Source organism: Neoarius graeffei, chromosome 24 (assembly GCF_027579695.1).
Source record: "Neoarius graeffei isolate fNeoGra1 chromosome 24, fNeoGra1.pri, whole genome shotgun sequence".
Lineage (NCBI taxonomy): Eukaryota > Metazoa > Chordata > Actinopteri > Siluriformes > Ariidae > Neoarius > Neoarius graeffei.
The window spans coordinates 10,937,911-10,961,971 of NC_083592.1; the positions used below are offsets into that span (position 1 = coordinate 10,937,911).

Below are 24,061 nucleotides of genomic sequence, written 5' to 3' on the forward strand. Positions count from 1 at the left end.
CCACGCGGACACGGGGAGAACATGCAAACTCCGCACAGAAAGGCCCTCGCCGGCCACGGGGCTCGAACCCAGAACCTTCTTGCTGTGAGGCGACAGCGCTAACCACTACACCACCGTGCCGCCTAGCTCTGACAATAACATGGATATTACATTATTTAGTGATACCTACTGATACTATGAGTATTTTAGGCTGTACAGAGATATGCATAATTATTCTACCCACATTCACTGGATATGAGAAATTGCGCTCTGATTGGCTACTCTACTACTAGGCTATCAGTTCATATTGCTGGGTTTCACGTGACGCCTCATTAGTTCTTCAAAACTTTAGCTGGTGGTCTACCAAAGCTCAGTTGACAAAGCGTTTGTACGGAGAAGGTGCATTGGTCGCATGAAAAACGCCTTACGCTTGCGTTGTTTTAGGTTGTTCGAATCGATCAAACAGTGAAACTGATAAAAGTTTCTTCAGGGTTCCCCGTGAACTAATAAAAAAGGGTGAACGAACACAGGATTTCACAAAAAGACGTCGAGAAAGGTGGCTTTTGAACCTCTCTCACTGAAATCGAAGGGAGCCGAGTCGAAGCATGCTCGAGTTTGCAGTGATCACTTGGTGAAAGGTTTGTATCTCCCTCTCAGCCATGGCCTTAGTGTTTTCCAAGTACTTTACTTGCTGTGGGTCATTATTTTACGTAACTTTTTTTAGTCACGAAGTGCTAAAGTCCCCAGCTGTTTCTTTGTTTACTCCTCACAAAGTCCATAGACATGAAGGTCGCAACAAAATTCTTCCCCAGCCATACAGTTACAATGCGCCGTGATCACTTCTCCGTCTTGTTTAACTAAGATCCAGGTCTTTAAAGGGGTTTCTGATGATCTTTCAAGATTTACCTGAGAGATAAGAGCCAACAGAAGTGAGAATCACGCGAACTGTTGTTTGTTTCCACTTCAGCTTGCAGTGCTTCGTTGTAAAGACGCGAACAGAAAGCTTTAAAAAAAAAAAAACTTACACGGGCAAAAACAATCCAGGATTCATTCGGCAACAACTTGATAATGAGGTCCTTTACCCAGCCACGTACAAAAAAAAAAGTTGTAAGCCTCCATACTCTTCCACACTTTCATCTGTTTTGCGGTGTAGAAGGACGTCTGCAACACCAGATAGTTGGAGATGTCGGGGAACTCGACTGAAGGGTAGTTTTTGAGATCGTATAACAAATCCTTCTTTCCCAGACTGTCGGGGCCGATTCCATTGCACATAGCAATCTTCTGAATATATCTAAAGCCAGCAGTGGCTTCTAGATTACGAGCGTACTCTGATAAATTATCGCTAGTTGTTTGCACTGTGGCAGCCATTTAGACCACCAGCTATTTCACTTCCGGTAAAACCGCTGAGAAAAGTCACGTGACTGAAACCCAGCAATACCGTAAGTAGAGAAAAACAAAATGGTGGAACGTGTTGCTGAACCAATTGAGGATGAAATAAAAACTCTACTCGGAAACAAAACCCTAAAAATGATCAAGTATTTAAAAGAAACAGAAATGGCTAAAAGAATATAGTTTTTTGCCCCCTCACCCCACCAATATCACCTGTTCCACACTCCAGCCCAGTCAGTGGTGGTAATGCACCGTTAAGTTGGTTTGCCAATCGCCAAAAAAACCCTAAAGAAGAAGAAAACCCCCCAAAAATGCAAAAAAAAAAGCAATAAAATATGGAATAAAAGTATTTGATTGTAAGGTAAGAACATATCTTCTTTTTTTTCCAAGAATTATTATTATTGCATTTCTCGCAAATTGCTACTGTCATTTTGCCAGCTTGTTATAAAGTTTTGCATAAAGTTTTTATCGAATTTGCAAAAAATACAAATAAAAATGCTCCGTTTCTCAAAATCCAGTGAATGTGGATAGAATAAAATGGTTATTCCATTCAAGCTCATCGTACACGGCTTATAGCCGACTCAGTGCTACACGCCTCATCGGATATCAGCTCATGTAGGACTAGATTTTGTGGAATAACTGTTAATTATACTGTATATTCCAGTACTATTGCAAACTAGTGGAGTAAAGAAACCTAGCTGTAATTATTCTCTCTTTCTTTCTCGTCGTGCAGTGGTGCTTGAAAGTTTGTGAACCCTTTAGAATTTCCTATATTTCTGCATAAATATGACCTAAAACAACATCATATTTTCACACAAGTCCTAAAAGTAGATAAAGAGAACCCAGTTAAACAAATGAGACAAAAATATTATACTTGGTCATTTATTTATTGAGAAAAATGATCCAATATTACATATCTGTGAGTGGCAAAAGTATGTGAACCTCTAGGATTAGCAGTTAATTTGAAGGTGAAATTAGAGTCAGGTGTTTTCATTCAATGGGATGACAATCAGGTGTGAGTGGGCACCCTGTTTTATGTAAAGAACAGGGATATATCAAAGTCTGATCTTCACAACACGTTTGTGGAAGTGTATCATGACACGAACAAAGGAGATTTCTGAGGACCTCATAAAAAGCGTTGTTGATGCTCATCAGGCTGGAAAAGGTTACAAAACCATCTCTAAAGAGTTTGGACTCCACCAATCCACAGTCAGACAGACTGGGTACAAATGGAGGATATTCAAGACCATTGTTACCCTCCCCAGGAGAGGTCGACCAACAAAGATCACTCCATGAGCAAGGTGTGTAATAGTCAGCGAGGTCACAAAGGACCCCAAGGTAACTTCTAAGCAACTGAAGACCTCTCTCGCATTAACATTAGCCAATGTTCATGAGTCCACCATCAGGAGAACACTGAACAACAATGGTGTGCATGGCAGGGTTGCAAGGATAAAGCCACTGCTCTCCAAAAAGAACATTGCTGCTCATCTGCAGTTTGCTAAAGATCATGTGGACAAGCCAGAAGGCTATTGGAAAATGTTTTGTGGACAAATGAGACCAAAATAGAACTTTTTGGTTTCAATGAGAAGCGTTATGTTTGGAGAAAGGAAAGCACTGCATTCCAACATAAGAACCTTATCCCTTCTGTGAAACATGGTGGTGGTAGTATCATGGTTTGGGCCTGTTTTGCTGCATCTGGGCCAGGATGGTTTGCCATCATTGTTGGAACAAGGAATTCTGAATTATACCAGCAAATTCTAAAGGAAAATGTCAGGACATCTGTCCATGAACTGAATCTCAAGAGAAGGTGGGTCATGCAGCAAGACAGCAACCCTAAGCACACAAGTCGTTCTACCAAAGAATGGTTAAAGAAGAATAAAGTGAATGTTTTGGAATGGCCAAGTCAAAGTCCTGACCTTAATCCAATGGAAACGTTGTGGAAGGACCTGAAGCGAGCAGTTCATGTGAGGAAACCCACCAACATCCCAGAGTTGAAGCTGTTCTGTACGGAGGAACGGGCTAAAATTCCTCCAAGCCGGTGTGCAGGACTGATCAACAGTTACCACAAATGTTTAGTTGCAGTTATTGCTGCACAAGGGGGTCACACAAGATACTGAACGCAAAGGTTCACATACTTTTGCCACTCACAAATATGTAATATTGGATCATTTTCCTCAATAAATAAATGACTAAGTATAGTATTTTTGTCTCATTTGTTTAACTGGGTTCTCTTTATCTACTTTTAGGACTTGTGTGAAAATCCGATGATGTTTTAGGTCATATTTATGCAGAAATATAGAAAATTCTAAAGGGTTCACAAACTTTCAAGCACCACTGTATTTACAACTACTGTAGTACCTGACTGCAATTTAATGCACTGTAATTATTTGACAGTGTTGTTCAGCGTTTGCACAATATGTTACTTGGATCATCCTAATAACGCACATATTGCACTTTACATATTCACAATTCCTCCTTCTTAGTGCAGGTTGTAGTTCTCGGCACAACAAGCAAGCATTTTGTTTTGGGTTTATGTTGTGCTTTTGTTTACATTTCCATGTGCCTTTGTTTCTTTTTCAGTCTTGTTACCTGACTGTGTTCACCTGTTCCGTGTTAGTTCTTTGATTAGTTTGTCTAGATTCATTGGTCCATACCGTTTCTTAGTCTCTTCATGAAGTCTTGTCATGCTGTTTGCTATGTTAAGTCTAAGCACTGTATTCTGTTACTAGTTGTACTTCCTGGTTTCCCATTTCCTGTAATTTGTATTATGGATTATCATGTATTAAGCCTGATACTGACTACAATTTCTGGGTTTCCCATAATAAAACACACTTGCGTGTTGCCTCAAATACGGAAGCCGCGAGAGGCCCTTCATATAATCTTTTTTTATTCACCTTGTTATCCCGAGATAACGACATCGTTAATTCAGGATCTCGAGAAAACAACACAATTAATTCGAGATCTCGAGAAAACAAAACCATTATTTCGAGAGCTCGAGAAAACAAAACAATTATTTCATGATCTCGAGTAAACAGCTGAGAAATGGTTCATTCATGTGCGCCAAGAGACTTGTGATATGCTGACTTTGGGGCTATTTCTCATTCTGTATAGACACAACTTTGGTCATTAGAATGTCTGGAATAATTGATCACCTAATAAGGCAATATTTTGATCAGGGGTTGAGACAGGGAGACATTGCATTAAGTCTTTTAATAAGGGATAATTTCAAAATTAGTCCGCGGCACCTCCGCAGAAGACTGGCCCGGCTTCGTCTCTACCGACGGAGATACAGTGATCCAGCTGAGATCATGAAATAATTGTTTTGTTTTCTCGAGATCACGGAATAATTGTTTTGTTTTCTCGAGATCTCGAAATAACGGTTTTGTTTTCTCGAGATCTCGAATTAGTTGTGTTGTTTTCTCAAGATCCTGAATTAATTATGTCGTTATCTCGGGATAACAAGGTGAATTAAAAAAGATTATATGAAGGGCCTCTCGCGGCTTCCGTACTCAAACACAAAACACAAGTTACAGTCTTATAGGATTACAATAAAACCCTTTTCACTTGACTTTTATGCTTGGCCGGAGTGAAGAAGTCAGAATATCAGTTTCATCTTGTCCTCCTGCTTTGGAAAGACCAGACCAGGTTTGGGTCCATTTAAACACCACTAATTAGACTGCTAATGAAACCCCAGATGGGACATCCCAGCAGCTCAGAACACGTCCCAGGATGCTAATTATGTCCTCGTTAACAGGCCTGTGTGGAGTTTTAGCAGTTTTGTGGTTTTTAACACATCCTCTGGGAGCGATATAGGTATCGATATCACGGAGGTCTTTCTTTCATGATCCTGAAGGAAGGAGTTCATCATGTGGAAAGTAGCGACTTGACAAAACCAGGACTTGACAGCTTTTTCCTTCCAGACAGATATGTAACAAGAGTAACATAATAAATAACAAAATCCTTCGACATCCGTGTGAAGGCAGAGCTATTGTGACACTTTTACAGTAAATATGAAGAAGCAGAAATTCCGAAGTATTTAGAGTCTGTGTGTTTTAATCTTCTTAAATCTTACTTTGTCCAAACATAAGCAACTTTCTTGCATCTAACTGCAATAAGATGAAGATGTAAGAAAACACACACACACAATAATAATAACAACAGCAAAGTTATTCTCGCCTTCAAGCAGAAAAAGTGTGAAAAACAACATTCAGAGGACGAAAACAAGCCTGGTGCTCAGCATTATAGAAAAACACATTATAGTATTATGCATCATAGTAATCTGCAGTTTCCATCAGTACGCATGCAACAGTGGCCATGCAAAGCGCATTGATCCAGGCACTATCGCACACACACTAACACTGTGCGAAAATAATTGCTTCCACCGCGACACCGTTTCCTCTCATTCCCATCAGCAAAGTGCTGACTTTAAACTCTGTCGAGATCATGACTGAGAGAAACAAAACCAAAGAGTTTTTCATGTTAAAACCAGATGAAATACTTTACTGTCATGGTGACATGCATCATTCAGGCATCTATACATGGTCACCTCATGTTCAGAAACATTGAGTGAAAACAAAGACACTAGCTGGAGTTGAATGTTATTTCATGTGCGATTTTGATGTGAACTCACTTCCGAAATGTTACCCAGAAAGCTTTTTGTTAACATCCCGAACATGATGCGCTACATTAAAAACATTGTAAGAAGAAGATAACGATTACCGTACATGTCCATTATTGTTTTCCTATAGTCCGTTCTAATGCACTTAACTAGCTAACTAGCTCACCATGTGAGAGTACTAGGCATGTAGCCATACTGTATATCAAATGATGATAAATCACGATCAATATTTATGATGATGCAAATCAGTGAAATAAAAAATGAATCGTGATTATTATCAGTCTGTGTAATCTCTTCGGGTTTTTTTCCAAGGGGTAATTGTATTGTTTAGACAGCAGAGGGTGCTGTTTTATAACATAAAATAGCAGGAATACATGTGACTTCACCGTAGGCGGAAGTCACATAGCTCTAATACTGCGAAAACACAAAAAGACTAGATCTAAAATGGGAAAGAGCGTGTTTTCATTTTTCATTTCGAATAGAGGGAATATTTTAGTTAATAGGCTATTTTTTTTTCGCAGTCCGGTTTCCATCAAATCCTGCGCTCTGATTGGCTGGCGAGTGGGTCCGTATCCTACGGTATGGATCCCAATTACGGACCTCTGGTGACTCGCTCGTTCACAACAACGACAACAACAACAACAACAACAAACGTCGTAACAATTTCTGTCAACATTTATTTTCGCATTTCTCAGGAGAATAGCATTAATTTTACAGCATGGATAGCGATAACGACAGTGTTTACAGCGAAAGTGAGTTTTACTACCCTGAGGAAGACAAAATAAAAGAAAACATTTCAGGGGAAAGCTAAAAACTTGTAACTGTTGCTAACGCCGAGCAAAAACATGGCTGAATCCTGAATGACTCAATTTTGTATAAATAGGGGACTACATAGAGGAAGCAATTTGCATTACAGCCGTGAATGAGGATTCAAAATGGCGGCTCGGCTCGGTTTTCCCTTTCAGGCGCTCTCGTTTTCTGTTAGAATTTGGTAAAGAAAAAAAATATTATTTACCAGCTTAAGGTCGGTCCATATGGTGAAATACCGTGACCTCGGCCTTAAATACTGACCTCGGCCCAGAGGGCCTCGCTCAGTACTTTCAAGACCTCGGTCACGGTATTTCACCATACGGACCTCCCAGCTGGTAAATGACATAGATACATATATGTATGTATATATATATATATATATATATATATACACACACACACACACACATACACACAGTGGTGCTTGAAAGTTTGTGAACCCTTTAGAATTTTCTACATTTCTGCATAAGAGAACCCAGTTAAATAAATGAGAAAACAATATTATACTTGGTCATTTATTTATTGAGGAAAATTATCCAATATTACATATCTGTGAGTGGCAAAAGTATGTGAACCTCTAGGATTAGCAGTTAATTTGAAGGTGAAATTAGAGTCAGGTGTTTTCAATCAATGGGATGACAGTCAGGTGTGAGCGGGCACCCTGTTTTATTTAAAGAACAGGGATCTATCAAAGTCTGATCTTCACAACACATGTTTGTGGAAGTGTATCATGGCATGAACAAAGGAGATTTCTGAGGACCTCAGAAAAAGCGTTGTTGATGCTCATCAGGCTAGAAAAGGTTATAAAACCATCTCTAAAGAGTTTGGACTCCACCAATTCACAGTCAAACAGATTGTGTACAAATGGAGGAAATTCAAGACCATTGCTACCCTCCCCAGGAATGGTCGACCAACAAAGATCACTCCAAGAGCAACGCGTGTAATAGTTGGCGAGGTCACAAAGGACCCCAGGGTAACTTCTAAGCAACTGAAGGCCTCTCTCACATTGGCTAATGTTAATGTTCATGAGTCCACCATCAGAACACTGAACGACAATGGTGTGCATGGCAGGGTTGCAAGGAGAAAGCCACTGCTCTCCAAAAAGAACACTGTTGCTTGTCTGCAGTTTGTTAAAGATCACGTGGACAAGCCAGAAGGCTATTGGAAAAATGTTTTGTGGATGGATGAGACCAAAATAGAACTTTTTGGTTTAAATGAGAAGCATTATGTTTGGAGAAAGGAAAACACTGCATTCCAGCATAAGAACCTTATCCCATCTGTGAAACATGGTGGTGGTACTATCATGGTTTGGGCCTGTTTTGCTGCATCTGGGCCAGGACGGCTTGGCATCATTGATGGAACAATGAATTCTGAATTATACCAGCGAATTCTAAAGGAAAATGTCAGGACATCTGTCCATGAACTGAATCTCAATGAAGGTGGGTCATGCAGCAAGACAACGACCCTAAGCACACAAGTCATTCTACCAAAGAATGGTTAAAGAAGAATAAAGTGAATGTTTTGGAATGGCCAAGTCAAAGTCCTGACCTTAATCCAATGGAAATGTTGTGGAAGGACCTGAAGCGAGCAGTTCATGTGAGGAAACCCACCAACATCCCGGAGTTGAAGCTGTTCTGTACGGAGGAACGGGCTAAAATTCCTCCAAGCCAGTGTGCAGGACTGATCAACAGTTACCGGAAACATTTAGTTGCAGTTATTGCTGCACAAGGGGGTCACACCAGATACTGAAAGCAAAGGTTCACATATTTTTGCCACTCACAGATATGTAATATTGGATAATTTTCCTCAATAAATAAATGACCAAGTGTAATATTTTTGTCTCATTTGTTTAACTGAGTTCTCTTTATCTACTTTTAGGACTTGTGTGAAAATCTGATGATGTTTTAGGTCATATTTATGCAGAAATATAAAAAATTCTAAAGGGTTCACAAACTTTCAAGCACCACTGTATTTTACTGTAACCTTTACAAATAGAGGTAAATAGTTATTGTTAGTTATAAAGAAAATATTAAACAAACATTTTGTGGTTTTTTTTATTTAGCAAAAGGAATATTTAAAGGTAGACCCCCTTTCAGATTTTTCAAGTGTAGGTCATAAAAAGAATTTTCCCCGACACCCAGTTATTTTTCTTTAGTGGACTGAAAGCTAGAGAATTCGAATCACAGACTTGCCATTTTATTTGGCTTTTTTAACAGAACAATTAATGTCTTTAGGGCCACGTGGCCCAAAATTCTCTGCTATTTTTTCCTGCTTCACCATGACCCAATTCAAGATACTACGTCATGCATCACGTGGTGGGCTTTCCCCGTTCGCGCAAGGCATTGTGGGATACAAATTTGAAACAGGAGAGAAAAATGGAGGACGTGAGTGTGTGAATGAAACGTGAAAGACCGACTACAGTAACAGAAAGAAAGCGAGAAGAAAAGACGTTATGTTATATACGAAGGAAAGGAAATGCAGGACCAAACTAATAAATATCGGCGCTCAGCGAGCACCTCGGTGTGATCAGCTGTTCGTTTAGTGACAGAATGATGGAACTGTCAGTGCACGCTCAAAGGTAAACCTGTAGATGACAGTAATGCGACACTGTTGATGCCAGCTACTATAAAATCCCCTCAAATCAAATAACTTCCCAGCCACAGAATGTCAAAATTAAATTGTGAATCAAATATCGTGAATTGAATCATGAATTGGGTGAATAGTCACAATAGCTACTTTTATCCTCAGGAGTTTAGTTTTCTAGAGGGGTGTTCACACGGCAACTTTTACTCCGGTGTAGCACCGGGGCTGCCCCGGTAGAGCGTTCACACGGTACAAAGTTATACCGGTGTAGCCCCTGAAAGCTGCTTAAACCGGTGCAAATCTAACCCTGCTCGGGAGGTGGTTTAAGAAATTTACTCCGGAGTAAATGCTAGTTTGCGGGGCAGCACCGATATAAAATGGGACGTCTGAACACTACAGGGGTAGACTCGCTACACGTGAGGAGAGTTGATTACATACGGGCATTGCATAATTTGCATCCTGGTATTTTGCGCTTCCAAAATGGCGAATATCAACAACAACAGAACTGCGTGTCTTCCAGTGTTGCCAGATTGGACGGTTTTAAGTGAATTTTGGCGGATTTGAACATATTTTGGGCTGGAAAACGTCAGCAGTATCTGGCAACACTGGTGTCTTCATCCACGTTGTTTTCCCGGCACTTGGTGATGGCATGACAACCAGGAAAAGGAAGTACATTTTCACGCATGCGCATATTTCATTTCCGCATTATTACTATCGTATAGCACGGTCGCAAAAACTGCCGTGTGAACGCAAGTGGGGCTGCACCGGTACTAACACGCTTCTCTCTAGTAAGCAGGTTTGTGATGTGTGAACCACAAAATTTACACCAGTGTAAGATATATCGCAACAAAATACATCGGTGCAGCATCGATGCAAATATGTGCCGTGTGAACACCCCTTAGGCAACGTAAAACATGGATCTGGAGTTTTCACCTGGTGGCCTTGCGAATTAATTCATTACTTTACTGCCCACACCATGACGGTGAAGTATTGTTCATGTTTATACATGAGAGTAAGTAATCTTCATGAAGAACTGAATAACTGGATGCAACTCTTGGTATATCTTTAAAAAATTTTTCACCCCATGCTAGTTTACGTTAGCTCCCTATGTAAGACACCAATCATATTTTGGCTGACTGACTCCATCTGAAGCGGAAATTTCATTTTCCGCCTAACCATTTCGTTAACAGATGGCTGATAGAGATTAAACACTGCAGGGATTTCATTCTCAATGCTCGATTCAGCCCTGACTGTTACGTCTTTATTGTCACAGCACATTTATCCGAGCTGCCTTTTCCAGGTGGCTTGTAAACAATGTTCTTTGTCTACAACAACTGCAAGCAAGCAATTTTTTGTTTAGTATTCAAAGTTCAAAACTTAAAAAAAAAAAAAAGTTCCTTGATTTAATCACATTATAGCATTTGCATCTCAGGCTTCTCTTTCAAATCAACACTTAAAGGCCATGCTTGGCCACATAGAGGGAGCTCTTTTATGGGTGTGTTTAGATGCAATGGGATGTTAAATGCAGCATCTGCGAGCTCCACAGGCATCGCACACTGCAGGAACACAGGGAGGAGAGCAGGAGGCTGAGAACAGCGCAAAAAAAAAAATGAACAAATTAAAACACAGGCATGTTTTTTTTTTTAATTAAAATGCCTCATTGAAAGCTTACGGTCAGGAAGCACACTGCTTTTTTGCTGAACTGACACAAAACTCTCGGGTGGTATGTCTCGTGAATTGTGAGCAAATATGAGGAAAGGCATTGGAAAAAAAAAGTGCAACAAGATTGTGTTCACAATTTTTTTTTTTAAATACACGAACAATGCATCATTTATTCCAAAAATCCACTCACAAGCACCATTTATCGCATTGCTTTGACATTTCTGAAATTTGAAATTTTGCGAAGCTTTAAAGCTAGATAGCCTTTCGGTTTCATAAAATCGGTGAGATTTAGTTCCGTCTAAAATGTGGTCATTGTGATACATATGTTATTTACCAGCTGGGAGGTCCGTATCGTGAAATACCGTGACCAAGGTCTTGAAAGTACTGAGCGAGGCCCTCTGGGCCGAGGTCAGTATTCAAGGCCGAGGTCACGGTATTTCACCATATGGACCGACCTTAAGCTGGTAATTTTTTTTTTCTTTACCAAATTCTAACAGAAAACGAGAGCGCCCGAAAAGGAAAACCAAGCCGAGCCGCCATTTTGAATCCTCATTCACGGCTGTAATGCAAATTGCTTCCTCCTCAGTATACAAGTGCACTTCCATGGCAGGAAAAAAAACTACATTTTGCCGCCTATGTAGTCCCCTATTTATACAAAATTGAGTCATTCAGGATTCAACCAAGTTTTTGCTCGGCGTTAGCAACAGTTCCAGGTTTTTAGCTTTCTCCTGAAATGTTTTCTTTTATTTCTTCTTCTTCAGGGTAGTAAAACTCGCTTTCGCTGTGAACACGGTCGTTATTGCTATCCATGCTGTAAAATTAATGCTATTATGCTGAGAAATGCTGGCAAACATTTATAAGATTTTTGATAAAAATCTTATAAATAAATCTTATAAAAAAGATAAATGTTGACAAAAATTGCTACTATATGTTTGTTGTTGTTGTGAACGAGCGAGTTGCCAGAGGTCCGTAACCAGGGTCCGTAGTAGGATACGGACCCGCTCGCCAGCCAATCAGAACGCAGGATTTGATGGAAACCGGACCGTGAAAAAAATAAATATGTTTATTTCTGTAATATCTCACAAAATAATATCAGGCCATTCTGTGGCTGGGAAGTTATTTAATTTAAAGGGATTATGTGCATGAAATCGCTCGCTTCGCGCAGTCAAGCAGACAAAGGAAGTCTGTGTGCGCAGGTTTACATTCTTTTTCTTCTTTTGGGTTTTACGGCAGCTGGCATCCACAGTGCTGCATTACTGCCATCTACAGGTTTACCTTTGACCGTGCACTGACAGTTCCATCATCCTGTCGCTAAACAAACAGCTGATCAGCTGATTACTGTAGTCGGTCTTTCACGTTTCATTCGCACACACACGTTCTCCATTTTTCTCTCCTGTTTCAAATTTGTATCCCACAATTGCCTTGTGTGAACAGGGAAAGCCCACCACGTGATGCATGACGTAGTATCTTGAATTGGGTCATGGTGAAGCAGGAAAAAGTAGCGGAGACTTTAAAGCCATGCGGCCCTAAAGTCATTCATTGTTCTGTTAAACAAACTAATAAAATTGGAAGTCTGTGATTTGAATTCAGTAGCTTTCGGTCCACTAAACAAAAATAATTGGGTGTCAGGGAAAATTCTTTTTATGACCTACACTTGAAAAATCTGAAAGGCGGTATAGCTTTAAAGCCATCAAAGAAAAAAGTCTAATCAGGTTTTAATCTAAACTTTTAGTCGAAATTTGCATTGGTTGGTATCTAACTCAAATACAGAACCAACCCAAAAGTTCATATTGTACTTGTAACAAGAGCACGTAAACACCACTGGTGTAAAACGTCCTCAGTATAGAAACAGTTTCTCTTTTTGCCATCCAGTTTTCACCCTTTGTTGGCTACAGGCTGACAGCCCGACAGTGTTTCTGCTGTCATAACGCAAATTGTACCCTGTCTTACTTTGAGCTTGAAGCATTTTCTTTTCTCGCTTGGTGGAAAATTGGAATGATGCTCAAACTGCTCCGAGTATGCCTCACTCGTACATTCAGCCAGCCAGAAACAAGGCCGTTTAACCATTCAACACATACACAGAATCAGGGGCTTACTTTCAGTAACACTGCTACTACTACTACTACTACTAATAATAATAATAATAATACTCACATTGTGTGTCCGTAGTTTCTTGGCTGGGCAGCCTCCATCCACTGGGTGCAGCATGTAGTAGAGACGCACTTTATTCGCATGTTTTCGACTCTGTGAAGGACGTGATATAGAAGTCAGAGCACATTCTGAAGGTTAACGTAAGGAATAACACACTTTGGAGTGTGTGGAACAGGAAAATTATCAACACCTGGGTGATAACTGTAATTCCACAAGTAAAGAATAAGCCAGTAAAAACCCTGACGTGAAATGAAGCTACTGCTACCACCATGGAGTTGATTACTGTCCAATAACCACATGACGTGAAGTGTTTTTTTTCTCTTCAACCACCTCAGATTGCCAACTGATACATTAAAAAATATTAAAGAACACCATATTATACTTTCATCCATTTATGCTTACATGTATCTCCACTAACTCTGTTGGAGGAGGTTATGTTTTCGCCTCAGGTTGTTTGTCTGTTCCCAGCGTTACTCAAAAAGCGGTGAATGGATTTTGAGGAAAGGTGGGCCATTAAAGCCCACCTTAAAGAAAAACTGATGATGTGATCATCAGTTCGGGCATTGAACCCGACCAATTGAACTGAACTGAACTGGGCCATGGGCCAAGGAACAAATGATTCAATTTTGATCCAAATCTGGATATGCATGCAGATCCAAAATCCAGATGGATCCAGGATTTTTTTGTCTGCTCCCAACATAACTCAAAAAGTAGTGAACGGATTTGGATGGAATTTGGTGGACAGCTTTAGTATTATTCTCAATTCAAGCGATTTGATTTTGATGTTGATAATATGTGGCATGGTGGAGGTACACTACCGTTCAAAAGTTTGGGGTCACTTTGAAATGTCCTTATTTTTGAAAGAAAAGCACTGTTCTTTTCAATGAAGATCACTTTAAACTAATCAGAAATACACTCTATACATTGCTAATGTGGTAAATGACTATTCTAGCTGCAAATGTCTGGTTTTTGGTGCAATATCTACATAGGTGTATAGAGGCCCATTTCCAGCAACTATCACTCCAGTGTTCTAATGGTACAATGTGTTTGCTCATTGCCTCAGAAGGCTAATGGATGATTAGAAAACCCTTGTACAATCATGTTAGCACAGCTGAAAACAGTGTAGCTCTTTAGAGAAGCTATAAAACTGACCTTCCTTTGAGCAGATTGAGTTTCTGGAGCATCACATTTGTGGGGTCGATTAAATGCTCAAAATGGCCAGAAAAATGTCTTGACTATATTTTCTATTCATTTTACAACTTATGGTGGTAAATAAAAGTGTGACACTTCATGGAAACCACAAAATTGTCTGGGTGACCCCAAACTTTTGAATGGTAGTGTATGGACTCTACCACATGCCCTGCTAGTTAATTTTGTGGCCTGTCCATGAGACAAGTTAGTTCCTGTTATCAATTACCTTGTAGCAGCTGTATAGCGCTTTGCTAAAATGGCAACAAAATGACCCAATTTTCACAACAATTAGTGTATTGTTGAGATAGTGCTTAACTGTAGAAGCTGAATAGAGCTGATCACTTTTCTCAATGATACAAAAAAAAAAACACTGTACAGGCCACACCCACAAGAGACAAACAACACGTTACATTAATGGTCTTTAGCAGACACTCTTATCTAGAGTGGCATACAACATACAGTACACCAAGCAGCCAGTTGGTGGTTAGGTGCCTTGCATTTCAGCCATTGTTCAGGGATTTGAACCAATGACCTTCTGGTCCTAAAGCTGTTTCTCTAACCATTAGGCCACAGCTTCCCACTTGTACACTTATATAAAAGAATACATACAGAATGATATGAATGCTGAGGCTAGAGTACGACATAAGAGTTGGTTCAAATGCTGAGGCAGATCAAAGTGAAAGCAGCTTGTCTTCACAGCAAAACGACGAGACTAGACTAAATTGATTCATCACAGCTTGTCTATTTTTTTGCTCACACTATTTCCAGACTTTTCATTGTGACAAAGTGGGAAACTATCTATCTGACATCAATGAATACTGTGACTAAATGACTAAATAAACTGTTCTTTCCTGAGATCGAGATTTTATTTCTGTTAACTGGAACCGAACAAATAATACGCACAGCTGGAACAGACACTGACTGGGGGATGGGGGTGGGGGAGAAAAGAAAAAAAGACTGATCCCTCTGTTAAAATATTATCGCAGCCACTATTACAACACAATGGATCACAAAGCCGTCAATGCCTTCAGCTTTCACGTAGAAAATCGATTCACTCCCTTGGTTTATGTAAAAATGACGCCATTTGGTAAGAAGACTGTGGATGTTCATGTGTTAGAGAGAGAGAGAGAGAGAGAGAGAGAGAGAGAGATGGAAAAGGGCAGCAGAATAATGAAGAATCGAAAGTGAGAGGGAGAGAGAAAAGGACAGCAGAATAATGAGGACTCGAAAGAAAGAAAGAAAGAAAGAAAGAAAGAAAGAAAGAAAGAAAGAAAGAAAGAAAGAAAGAAAGAAAGAAAGAAAGAAAGAAAGAAAGAAATGGAAAAGGGCAGCAGAATAATGAGAAATCAAAAGAGAGAGAGAGATGGAAAAGGGCAGCAGAATAATGAGGAATCGAAAGAGAGAGACAGACAGAGAGAGAGAGAAAAGGGCAGCAGAATAAGGAGGACTCGAAAGAAAGAAAGAAAGAAAGAAAGAAAGAAAGAAAGAAAGAAAGAAAGAAAGATGGAAAAGGGCAGCAGAATAATGAGAAATCAAAAGAGAGAAAGGGCAGCAGAATAATGAGGACTCGAAAGAAAGAAAGAAAGAAAGAAAAGAAAGAAAGAAAGAAAGAAAGAAAGAAAGAAAGAAAGAAAGAAAGATGGAAAAGGGCAGCAGAATAATGAGAAATCAAAAGAGAGAAAGGGCAGCAGAATAAGGAGGACTCGAAAGAAAGAAAGAAAGAAAGAAAGAAAGAAAGAAAGAAAGAAAGAAAGAAAGAAAGAAAGAAAGAAAGAAAGAAAGAAAGAAAGAAAGAAAGAAAGAAAGAAAGAAAGAAAGATGGAAAAGGGCAGCAGAATAATGAGAAATCGAATGAAAGAACAAGAGAGAGAGGAGATGGAAAAGGGCAGCAGAATAATGAGGAATCAAAAGAGAGAGAGAGATGGAAAAGGGCAGCAGAATAATGAGGAATCAAAAGAAAGAGAGAGAGATGGAAAAGGGCAGCAGAATAATGAGGAATCGAAAGAAAGAAAGAAAGAAAGAAAGAAAGAAAGAAAGAAAGAAAGAAAGAAAGAAAGAAAGAAAGATGGAAAAGGGCAGCAGAATAATGAGAAATCGAATGAAAGAACAAGAGAGAGAGGAGATGGAAAAGGGCAGCAGAATAATGAGGAATCAAAAGAGAGAGAGAGATGGAAAAGGGCAGCAGAATAATGAGGAATCAAAAGAAAGAGAGAGAGATGGAAAAGGGCAGCAGAATAATGAGGAATCGAAAGAGAGAGACAGACAGAGAGAGAGAGAAAAGGGCAGCAGAATAAGGAGGACTCGAAAGAAAGAAAGAAAGAAAGAAAGAAAGAAAGAAAGAAAGAAAGAAAGAAAGAAAGAAAAGGGCAGCAGAATAATGAGAAATCGAATGAAAGAACAAGAGAGAGAGGAGATGGAAAAGGGCAGCAGAATAATGAGGAATCAAAAGAGAGAGAGAGATGGAAAAGGGCAGCAGAATAATGAGGAATCAAAAGAAAGAGAGAAAGATGGAAAAGGGCAGCAGAATAATGAGAAAGAAAGAAAGAAAGAAAGAAAGAAAGAAAGAAAGAAAGAAAGAAAGAAAGAAAGAAATGGAAAAGGGCAGCAGAATAATGAGAAATCAAAAGAGAGAAAGGGCAGCAGAATAATGAGGAATCGAAAGAAAGAAAGAAAGAAAGAAAGAAAGAAAGAAAGAAAGAAAGAAAGAAAGAAAGAAAGAAAGAAAGAAAAGGGCGGTAGAATAATGAGAAATTGAATGAAAGAGAGAGGAGATGGAAAAGGGCAGCAGAATAATGAGGAATTGAAAGAAAGAAAGAAAGAAAGAAAGAAAGAAAGAAAGAAAGAAAGAAAGAAAGAAAGAAAGAAAGAAAGAAAGAAAGAAAGAGCCAGAGGTCTCTGGGTCAAGGTGCAAAGTTATAAGTTTAATAAGGCTAATTACAGCTAGAAGGCGGCATGGTGGTGTAGTGGTTAGCGCTGTCGCCTCACAGCAAGAAGGTCCGGGTTCGAGCCCTGTGGCCGGCGAGAACCTTTCTGTGAGGAGTTTGCATGTTCTCCCCGTGTCCGCGTGGGTTTCCTCCGGGTGCTCCGGTTTCCCCCACAGTCCAAAGACATGCAGGTTAGGTTAACTGGTGACTCTAAATTGACCGTAGGTGTGAATGTGAGTGTGAATGGTTGTCTGTGTCTATGTGTCAGCCCTGTGATGACCTGGCGACTTGTCCAGGGTGTACCCCGCCTTTCGCCCGTAGTCAGCTGGGATAGGCTCCAGCTTGCCTGCGACCCTGTAGAACAGGATAAAGCGGCTAGAGATAATGAGATGAGATTACAGCTAGAATCACATTCACTGATGGTTAACCCTGTTTCTGGATATTTACCTTCCTCCAGAGTTTAACTGCATTACTATAAATCCAATCTGGCAAATCAAGTCTGATTTTCAGAATTCTATTTGGAAGGGAAACATTCTAAAACTAGCAGGGCACTCGATAGAGTCCATACCTCTGCCAAGCCACATATCATCATCAACATCAAACTCAGACCACTTGAACCAAGGGTAATACTAAAGCTGTCCACCAAATTTCATCCAAATCCGTTCATTACTTTTTGGGATACGTTGGGAACAGACAACAAATACTGGATCCGCATTTGCATCAAAATCTAATCAATTTTCCCTTGAGGTACGTTGGGAAAGACAAACAAATTGAAGGGGAAACATAGCCTTCTCCAACAAAGCTGGTAGAGGCAGTGTTGTAGTCGAGTTCAAGTTCAGTCTCGAGTCCCCAGTGTCCGAGTCATTACAGAAAATTTTGAGTTGAGTCCGAGTCGAGTCCACTACTGATCTGAGTCGAGTCCAACACAAATGACACAGCTGTCACACACGCACACTCTCAGAAACACACTGATAGCTTTGAGTAGTGTGAAGATGTATGTCCCGCACTATAGCCTGCAATCAATTCACATATCATACATACACACAGCAGTGCATTTTTTCCCACTGCTCAAGAAGTCTGTATAAGCAAAGCAGACAATCTTACCGGTGTTCTCTCCAGGCATTTTAGCGCCATTAATGTTAGTTTGTTCCTGAACATGACGTATGAACAGGTGAATGTGCATTCTCTTGCACGAAATTAGTATAAAAATTAATGTAGATATAAATATTTTATGCCAAATTATTATGGCATGTTACAAAAAAATAAAGAAAAAAAATCAGAGTCCTCATCTCCAATTTACAAGTCCGAATGCAGTTAATGCACGAGTCCGAGTCATCAGTGCTCAAGTCCAAGTCAAGTCACAAGTCCTTAAAATTAGGCTTCGAGTCGGACTCGAGTACTACAAGCCTGGGTGGAGGTAACAAGGTTAGTGACTGATACCTTAGATCATAATGGTTACCACAAGGAACATTCTAACCATATACCCCCTACTACCAGGAGGAACATTACCGTTACTGCAGGTCTCCGGAATATGGGCTGAGGTTTCCTTAGAAACAACCTGAACAGAACCAGATTGAACAATGGAAGTATTCATGACTCTGTTTAAAGTTATTTTGTTGCCGCTAAACCTTATAAGGCTGAGTCAACAACTCTGCCTGCAGCGCGATATAGCTGTTACATTTAGGAAAAACTGCCTTCTGTCTCTCACCTTTTACAGATGAAACCAAGTGTGAACAAGACAGAAGCAGTTGGATAGAGGCGGAAAGACTCTTAATCACAGTCAGCATGCATTTCCAAGGTTAAAACAGGCTGAGAACCTTATTAGGTACCTCTAGTTTGGACCGCTTGTCGTTTTCACATATTTGGGTGGATAAACTAAAAGCTTAAACAATAGACCAAGCTAGAAGTGTGCATCAGGATTGGAAGGCCAACAAATAATTGTGGGAGAGGGTGGCTTTTCTTTCACGTCGGTACGAGGAGGTGGCCAGATGTGAAAGCTTGGAAGATGTTCATAGAAAGGCCACGTTCATTAATAGAGGAACATATTGGTTATAGTAGGTTGCTTGCATGCCGTGGCTCAAATCTTGTTTACTGCATTCAGTCATCTTCAGTATAGGCTTTATTCTGGTCAGGGTTACAGTGGTTTAAAGGGGAACTGAAGGCAAATTTCTTATTATCAAAATTCTATTTATCTAATTTTATTAAATATAGGAATGCATTTTTGATCGCTATTTTGTCACTGCTATAGCAAGTTATGAGTGTTTGAAACATGCTATGTAATACAGTGGTGCTTGAAAGTTTGTGAACCCTTTAGAATTTTCTATATTTCTGCATAAATATGACCTAAAACATCAGATTTTCACACAAGTCCTAAAAGTAGATAAAGAGAACCCAGTTAAACAAATGAGACAAAAATATTTTACTTGCTCATTTATTTATTGAGGAAAATTATCCAATATTACATATCTGTGAGTGGCAAAAGTATGTGAACCTCTAGGATTAGCAGTTAATTTGAAGGTGAAATTAGAGTCAGATGTTTTCAATCAATGGGATGACAATCAGGTGTGAGTGGGCACCCTGTTTTATTTAAAGAACAGGGATCTATCAAAGTCTGATCTTCACAACAAGTTTGTGGAAGTGTATCATGGCACGAACAAAGGAGATTTCTGAGGACCTCAGAAAAAGCGTTGTTGATGCTCATCAGGCTGGAAAAGGTTATAAAACCATATCTAAAGAGTTTGGACTCCACCAATCCACAGTCAGGCAGATTGTGTACAAATGGAGGAAATTCAAGACCATTGTTACCCTCTCCAGGAGTGGTCGACCAACAAAGATCACTCCAAGAGCAAGGCGTGGAATAGTCAGTGAGGTCACAAAGGACCCCAGGGTAACTTCTAAGCAACTGAAGGCCTCTCTCACATTGGCTAATGTTAATGTTCATGAGTCCACCATCAGGAGAACACTGAACAACAATGGTGTGCATGGCAGGGTTGCAAGGAGAAAGCCACTGCTCTCCAAAAAGAACATTGCTGCTCGTCTGTAGTTTGCTAAAGATCACGTGCACAAGCCAGAAGCCTATTGGAAAAATGTTTTGTGGATGGATGAGACCAAAATAGAACTTTTTGGTTTAAATGAGAAGTGTTATGTTTGGAGAAAGGAGAACACTGCATTCCAGCATAAGAACCATATCCCATCTGTGAAACATGGTGGTGGTACTATCATGGTTTGGGCCTGTTCTGCTGCATCTGGGCCAGGATGGCTTGCCATCATCGATGGAACAATGAATTCTGAATTATACCAGCGAATTCTAAAGGAAAATGTCAGGACATCTGTCCATGAACTGAATCTTAAGAGAAGGTGGGTCATGCAGCAAGACAACGACCCTAAGCACACAAGTCGTTCTACCAAAGAATGGTTAAAGAAGAATAAAGTTAATGTTTTGGAATGGCCAAGTCAAAGTCCTGACCTTAATCCAATGGAATTGTTGTGGAAGGACCTGAAGTGAGCAGTTCATGTGAGGAAACCCAACAACATCCCAGAGTTGAAGCTGTTCTATATGGAGGAATGGGCTAAAATTCCTCCAAGCCGGTGTGCAGGACTGATCAACAGTTACCGGAAACATTTAGTTGCAGTTATTGCTGCACAAGGGGGTCACACCAGATAATGAAAGCAAAGGTTCACATACTTTTGCCACTCACAGATATGTAATATTGGATCATTTTCCTCATTAAATAAATGACCAAGGATAATATTTTTGTCTCATTTGTTTAACTGGGTTCTCTTTATCTACTTTTAGGACTTGTGTGAAAATCTCTTGATGTTTTAGGTCATATTTATGCAGAAATATAGAAAATTCTAAAGGGTTCACAAACTTTCAAGCACCACTGTACATCAGTCCATGTGTCAAAGCAATGGCCGTAAACAAGATTCGTTGAGACCTGTGTGAGACATTGTAGGACGGAAGTAAAACGTACAGCGGAAATCAAAATGGCCAACGTTCCGTGTCCAAAATTGCTCACTCGTTCACTACTCCCTATATAGGGAATTACTACTGTATATAGAGGACTATATAGTGAGCTCATTGGTAAAATGAAAAAAAACACTTTTGGACACTAGTCCGTCGCGCTGGTATTTACGTCATTACCGTTGCACAATTAAAACGTGCCAGATCAGTCGGCTGGTGGGTTTTCAAAATAATAAATACATGCATGTGTTTTCGTGATAAATCCATATTATACTGAGCGCATTTCCCACATTAATAAATACAAAGTACCTGCATCTTTCAGTTTTTTTAATCAAGGCTGAATACTTTCTACTTTGCCACTGCCTTTTATTAAATCAAACTTGAGACTTTTAATTTGATTTCTTTCTGTGCGACCGCAAAAAAAGACGTGCATGCCCTCTTTCGAATGCTGATGTAATCAAGCCGGAGGTTTTGTTTGTTTTGATAGCAGTCAGGAAAGTTTGGAAAAAGTAGGCAGTAATCATCATTTAAATTCGTTTTTGTGCAATATTTTGTTTGGAAAACAGTTTTCAAAATGGCGGCACTGACACCTGGCTGACACTTCACGTTTCGAAGTCTTGCACAAGTCTCGTGAAGATCGCACGGATAAGCGACGCCTGCCGTGGACCAAACGAACTAAATTCAACATGGCTAAAAACCTAATAGGCCGATAAGTATAATATTTAATTGCAATTAATTGCCAAGACGAGTCACGATATAAGGTTACTAAAACCGAAAACGTAATTGAATAACACGTTAATTAAGAAATAAAGCAAGTTTAAAAATGGCTTCAGTTCCCCTTTAAATGACTAATTTATAAACAGAGCCAGCCAAGTGGACACACATCAAAATAATAAGTGCTGGAGCAGCTGAGATGAGTCAGAATTCCTCTGGGAACAGGTGGGATTCTTTGGGAATTCCTTTGGGACTGGGCTTGTGTGGGATTTAAAAAAAAAAAGTCCTACACACACCTCTAGATTGAACTCATTAGCTGGAGAAAGTGTGAGAGAAAGATCAGCCTTGCTCACCAGTTCTTCTTCAAATTTATAATGATGACTGAAAGTCTGTCAGAACGTTCCTGTTTGTTTTCTTCTCTCTTGGGAGTCATAGATAGGGAGGGTGGTTATTGAATGGAGGAAAGGAAAGAAAGTTAAACAGTTGCCTCTGAAAGTTATTGAGACTGACAAACTGAGGAAATCAGGAAAGCCATCTGGGGCCTTGCTCCTGTTTCTGGACTAGTTTCAAAGCAATTCTTGGTTTCTCCATTTTTAATGCCCCAGAACACAACAGTGGTGAAAATGTAAACAGCATGACAAGTAAACAGGTTATTACTAGGTTACAGCTTCAGTTAATAATCAGATCAAATATCTGGATGGGGGGAAAACGTGATCTCGGGGACTTTTGTTTGTACCAGACATGTTGGTTTTTCAAAGTATTTCGTAAACTGTTGGTCTGATGAAAAAAAAAAAAAACAGCCAATGAGTGAGAGTTCTGCAGGAAGGAACCTTGTTGACGAGAGAGTTCAAAGAATAGCCAGATTGGTTTGAGTTGACAGGATAGCTACTTTAACTCAAATAATCACTCTTTACGTCCGTGGTAAACAGAAAAGCATCTCAAAAAGTGCAATGCACCAAACCTCCAGGCAGATGGGCGACATCAGTGTTTCTGAGGAGTGTGTGTTATAGCCTGGATGACTTTCTTCCAACACTGTATAGATTTCCTTCTTCAGTCTTGGTTATATTCCACAGTCAATATTGTCATCACAGAGCAGAGTATAAAAAGACTGTAATCCATTTCTCCATTGTTCTTCTCCATTTTTCACTATGTCAGTCTTTTCTCTCTACCTCAATGTTTTTGCTGATGCTGTTTTAAAATCTGTTTTCCGATGAAATCCAAGCTCAGACGTTACCCGCTGTGATGTCCGTGTCCAGACAGTAACCATACAGGTAATAAATGCTGTACGTCAGCCGTTTAAGCTGCACCGGATTGTTCCTGTCAGACAGTACACATTCCCTGCTGAATTTCAAGAATGATTGACATCAGGATGCACAAATTAACAGCAATTGAAGTGGAATTGATGAGACGCAGTTGGTGTGGCCTCCTGACGAGATTCCTCAGACAACCTGATAAGAAGCAAACTGCAGTCTTTTGTTGACTGTCTCCTCAAAAATGCTGTCCTTGTAAACAGAAAGTTGCATCCGGAGAGGTCAATTAATCAATAAATCCATACTATTCATTAAAAATCAGTGAGCTCTGTTGTGTTTGTGTCCAGACATCGCTTGCTTTTACCTCACCATTTTCTCATACTTAGTTCCGAGAAACAGTGTTTCTTCTCAGATTTTTTTTTTCAGCAGCAAGGGAGAAGGGTTTTGTTGTATGTGGGTGGTACGTGTGTGTACTACGCTGGCAGTCGGGATGAATATCAACAGGTAATAAAAAAATATGAAATAAAGTGACACTTGACTCTTGCTTCACTCACTCACTCGCTCTCCGACTCCACTCACCTCCACTACTCCTGCCTAATAAGGTTACATTTGAGAACATGTATGTAACAGTTCTAACGACGGGTGGAGCACAGAGGACGGCAGGACAGAGATCAGGTTCGTAAACAAGGCTTTTATTGTCACACTTTTCAGTGAAACATCAGTGACTAACACAGACACACACACACAACCGGCGTCTGGTTCGGGGATGCCCTCTGCTCTCACTCTCGCTCCTTAAGTAGGGCGCAGTCATTGGGAAGACATACAC

At 39.9% G+C, this 24,061-nt stretch overlaps 1 protein-coding gene across 1 annotated transcript in view; it reads right to left on the minus strand.

Annotated features, from left to right (window-relative positions):
• Window positions 1-24,061, minus strand: part of zmat4a (zinc finger, matrin-type 4a) — a 105,264-nt gene that overhangs the window by 58,973 nt on the left and 22,230 nt on the right. Inside the window, exon 2 of the mRNA XM_060907603.1 lies at window positions 13,196-13,285. Within this exon, the coding sequence (XP_060763586.1) occupies window positions 13,196-13,285 (90 nt within the window). The remainder of the gene's footprint in view (window positions 1-13,195; window positions 13,286-24,061) is intronic.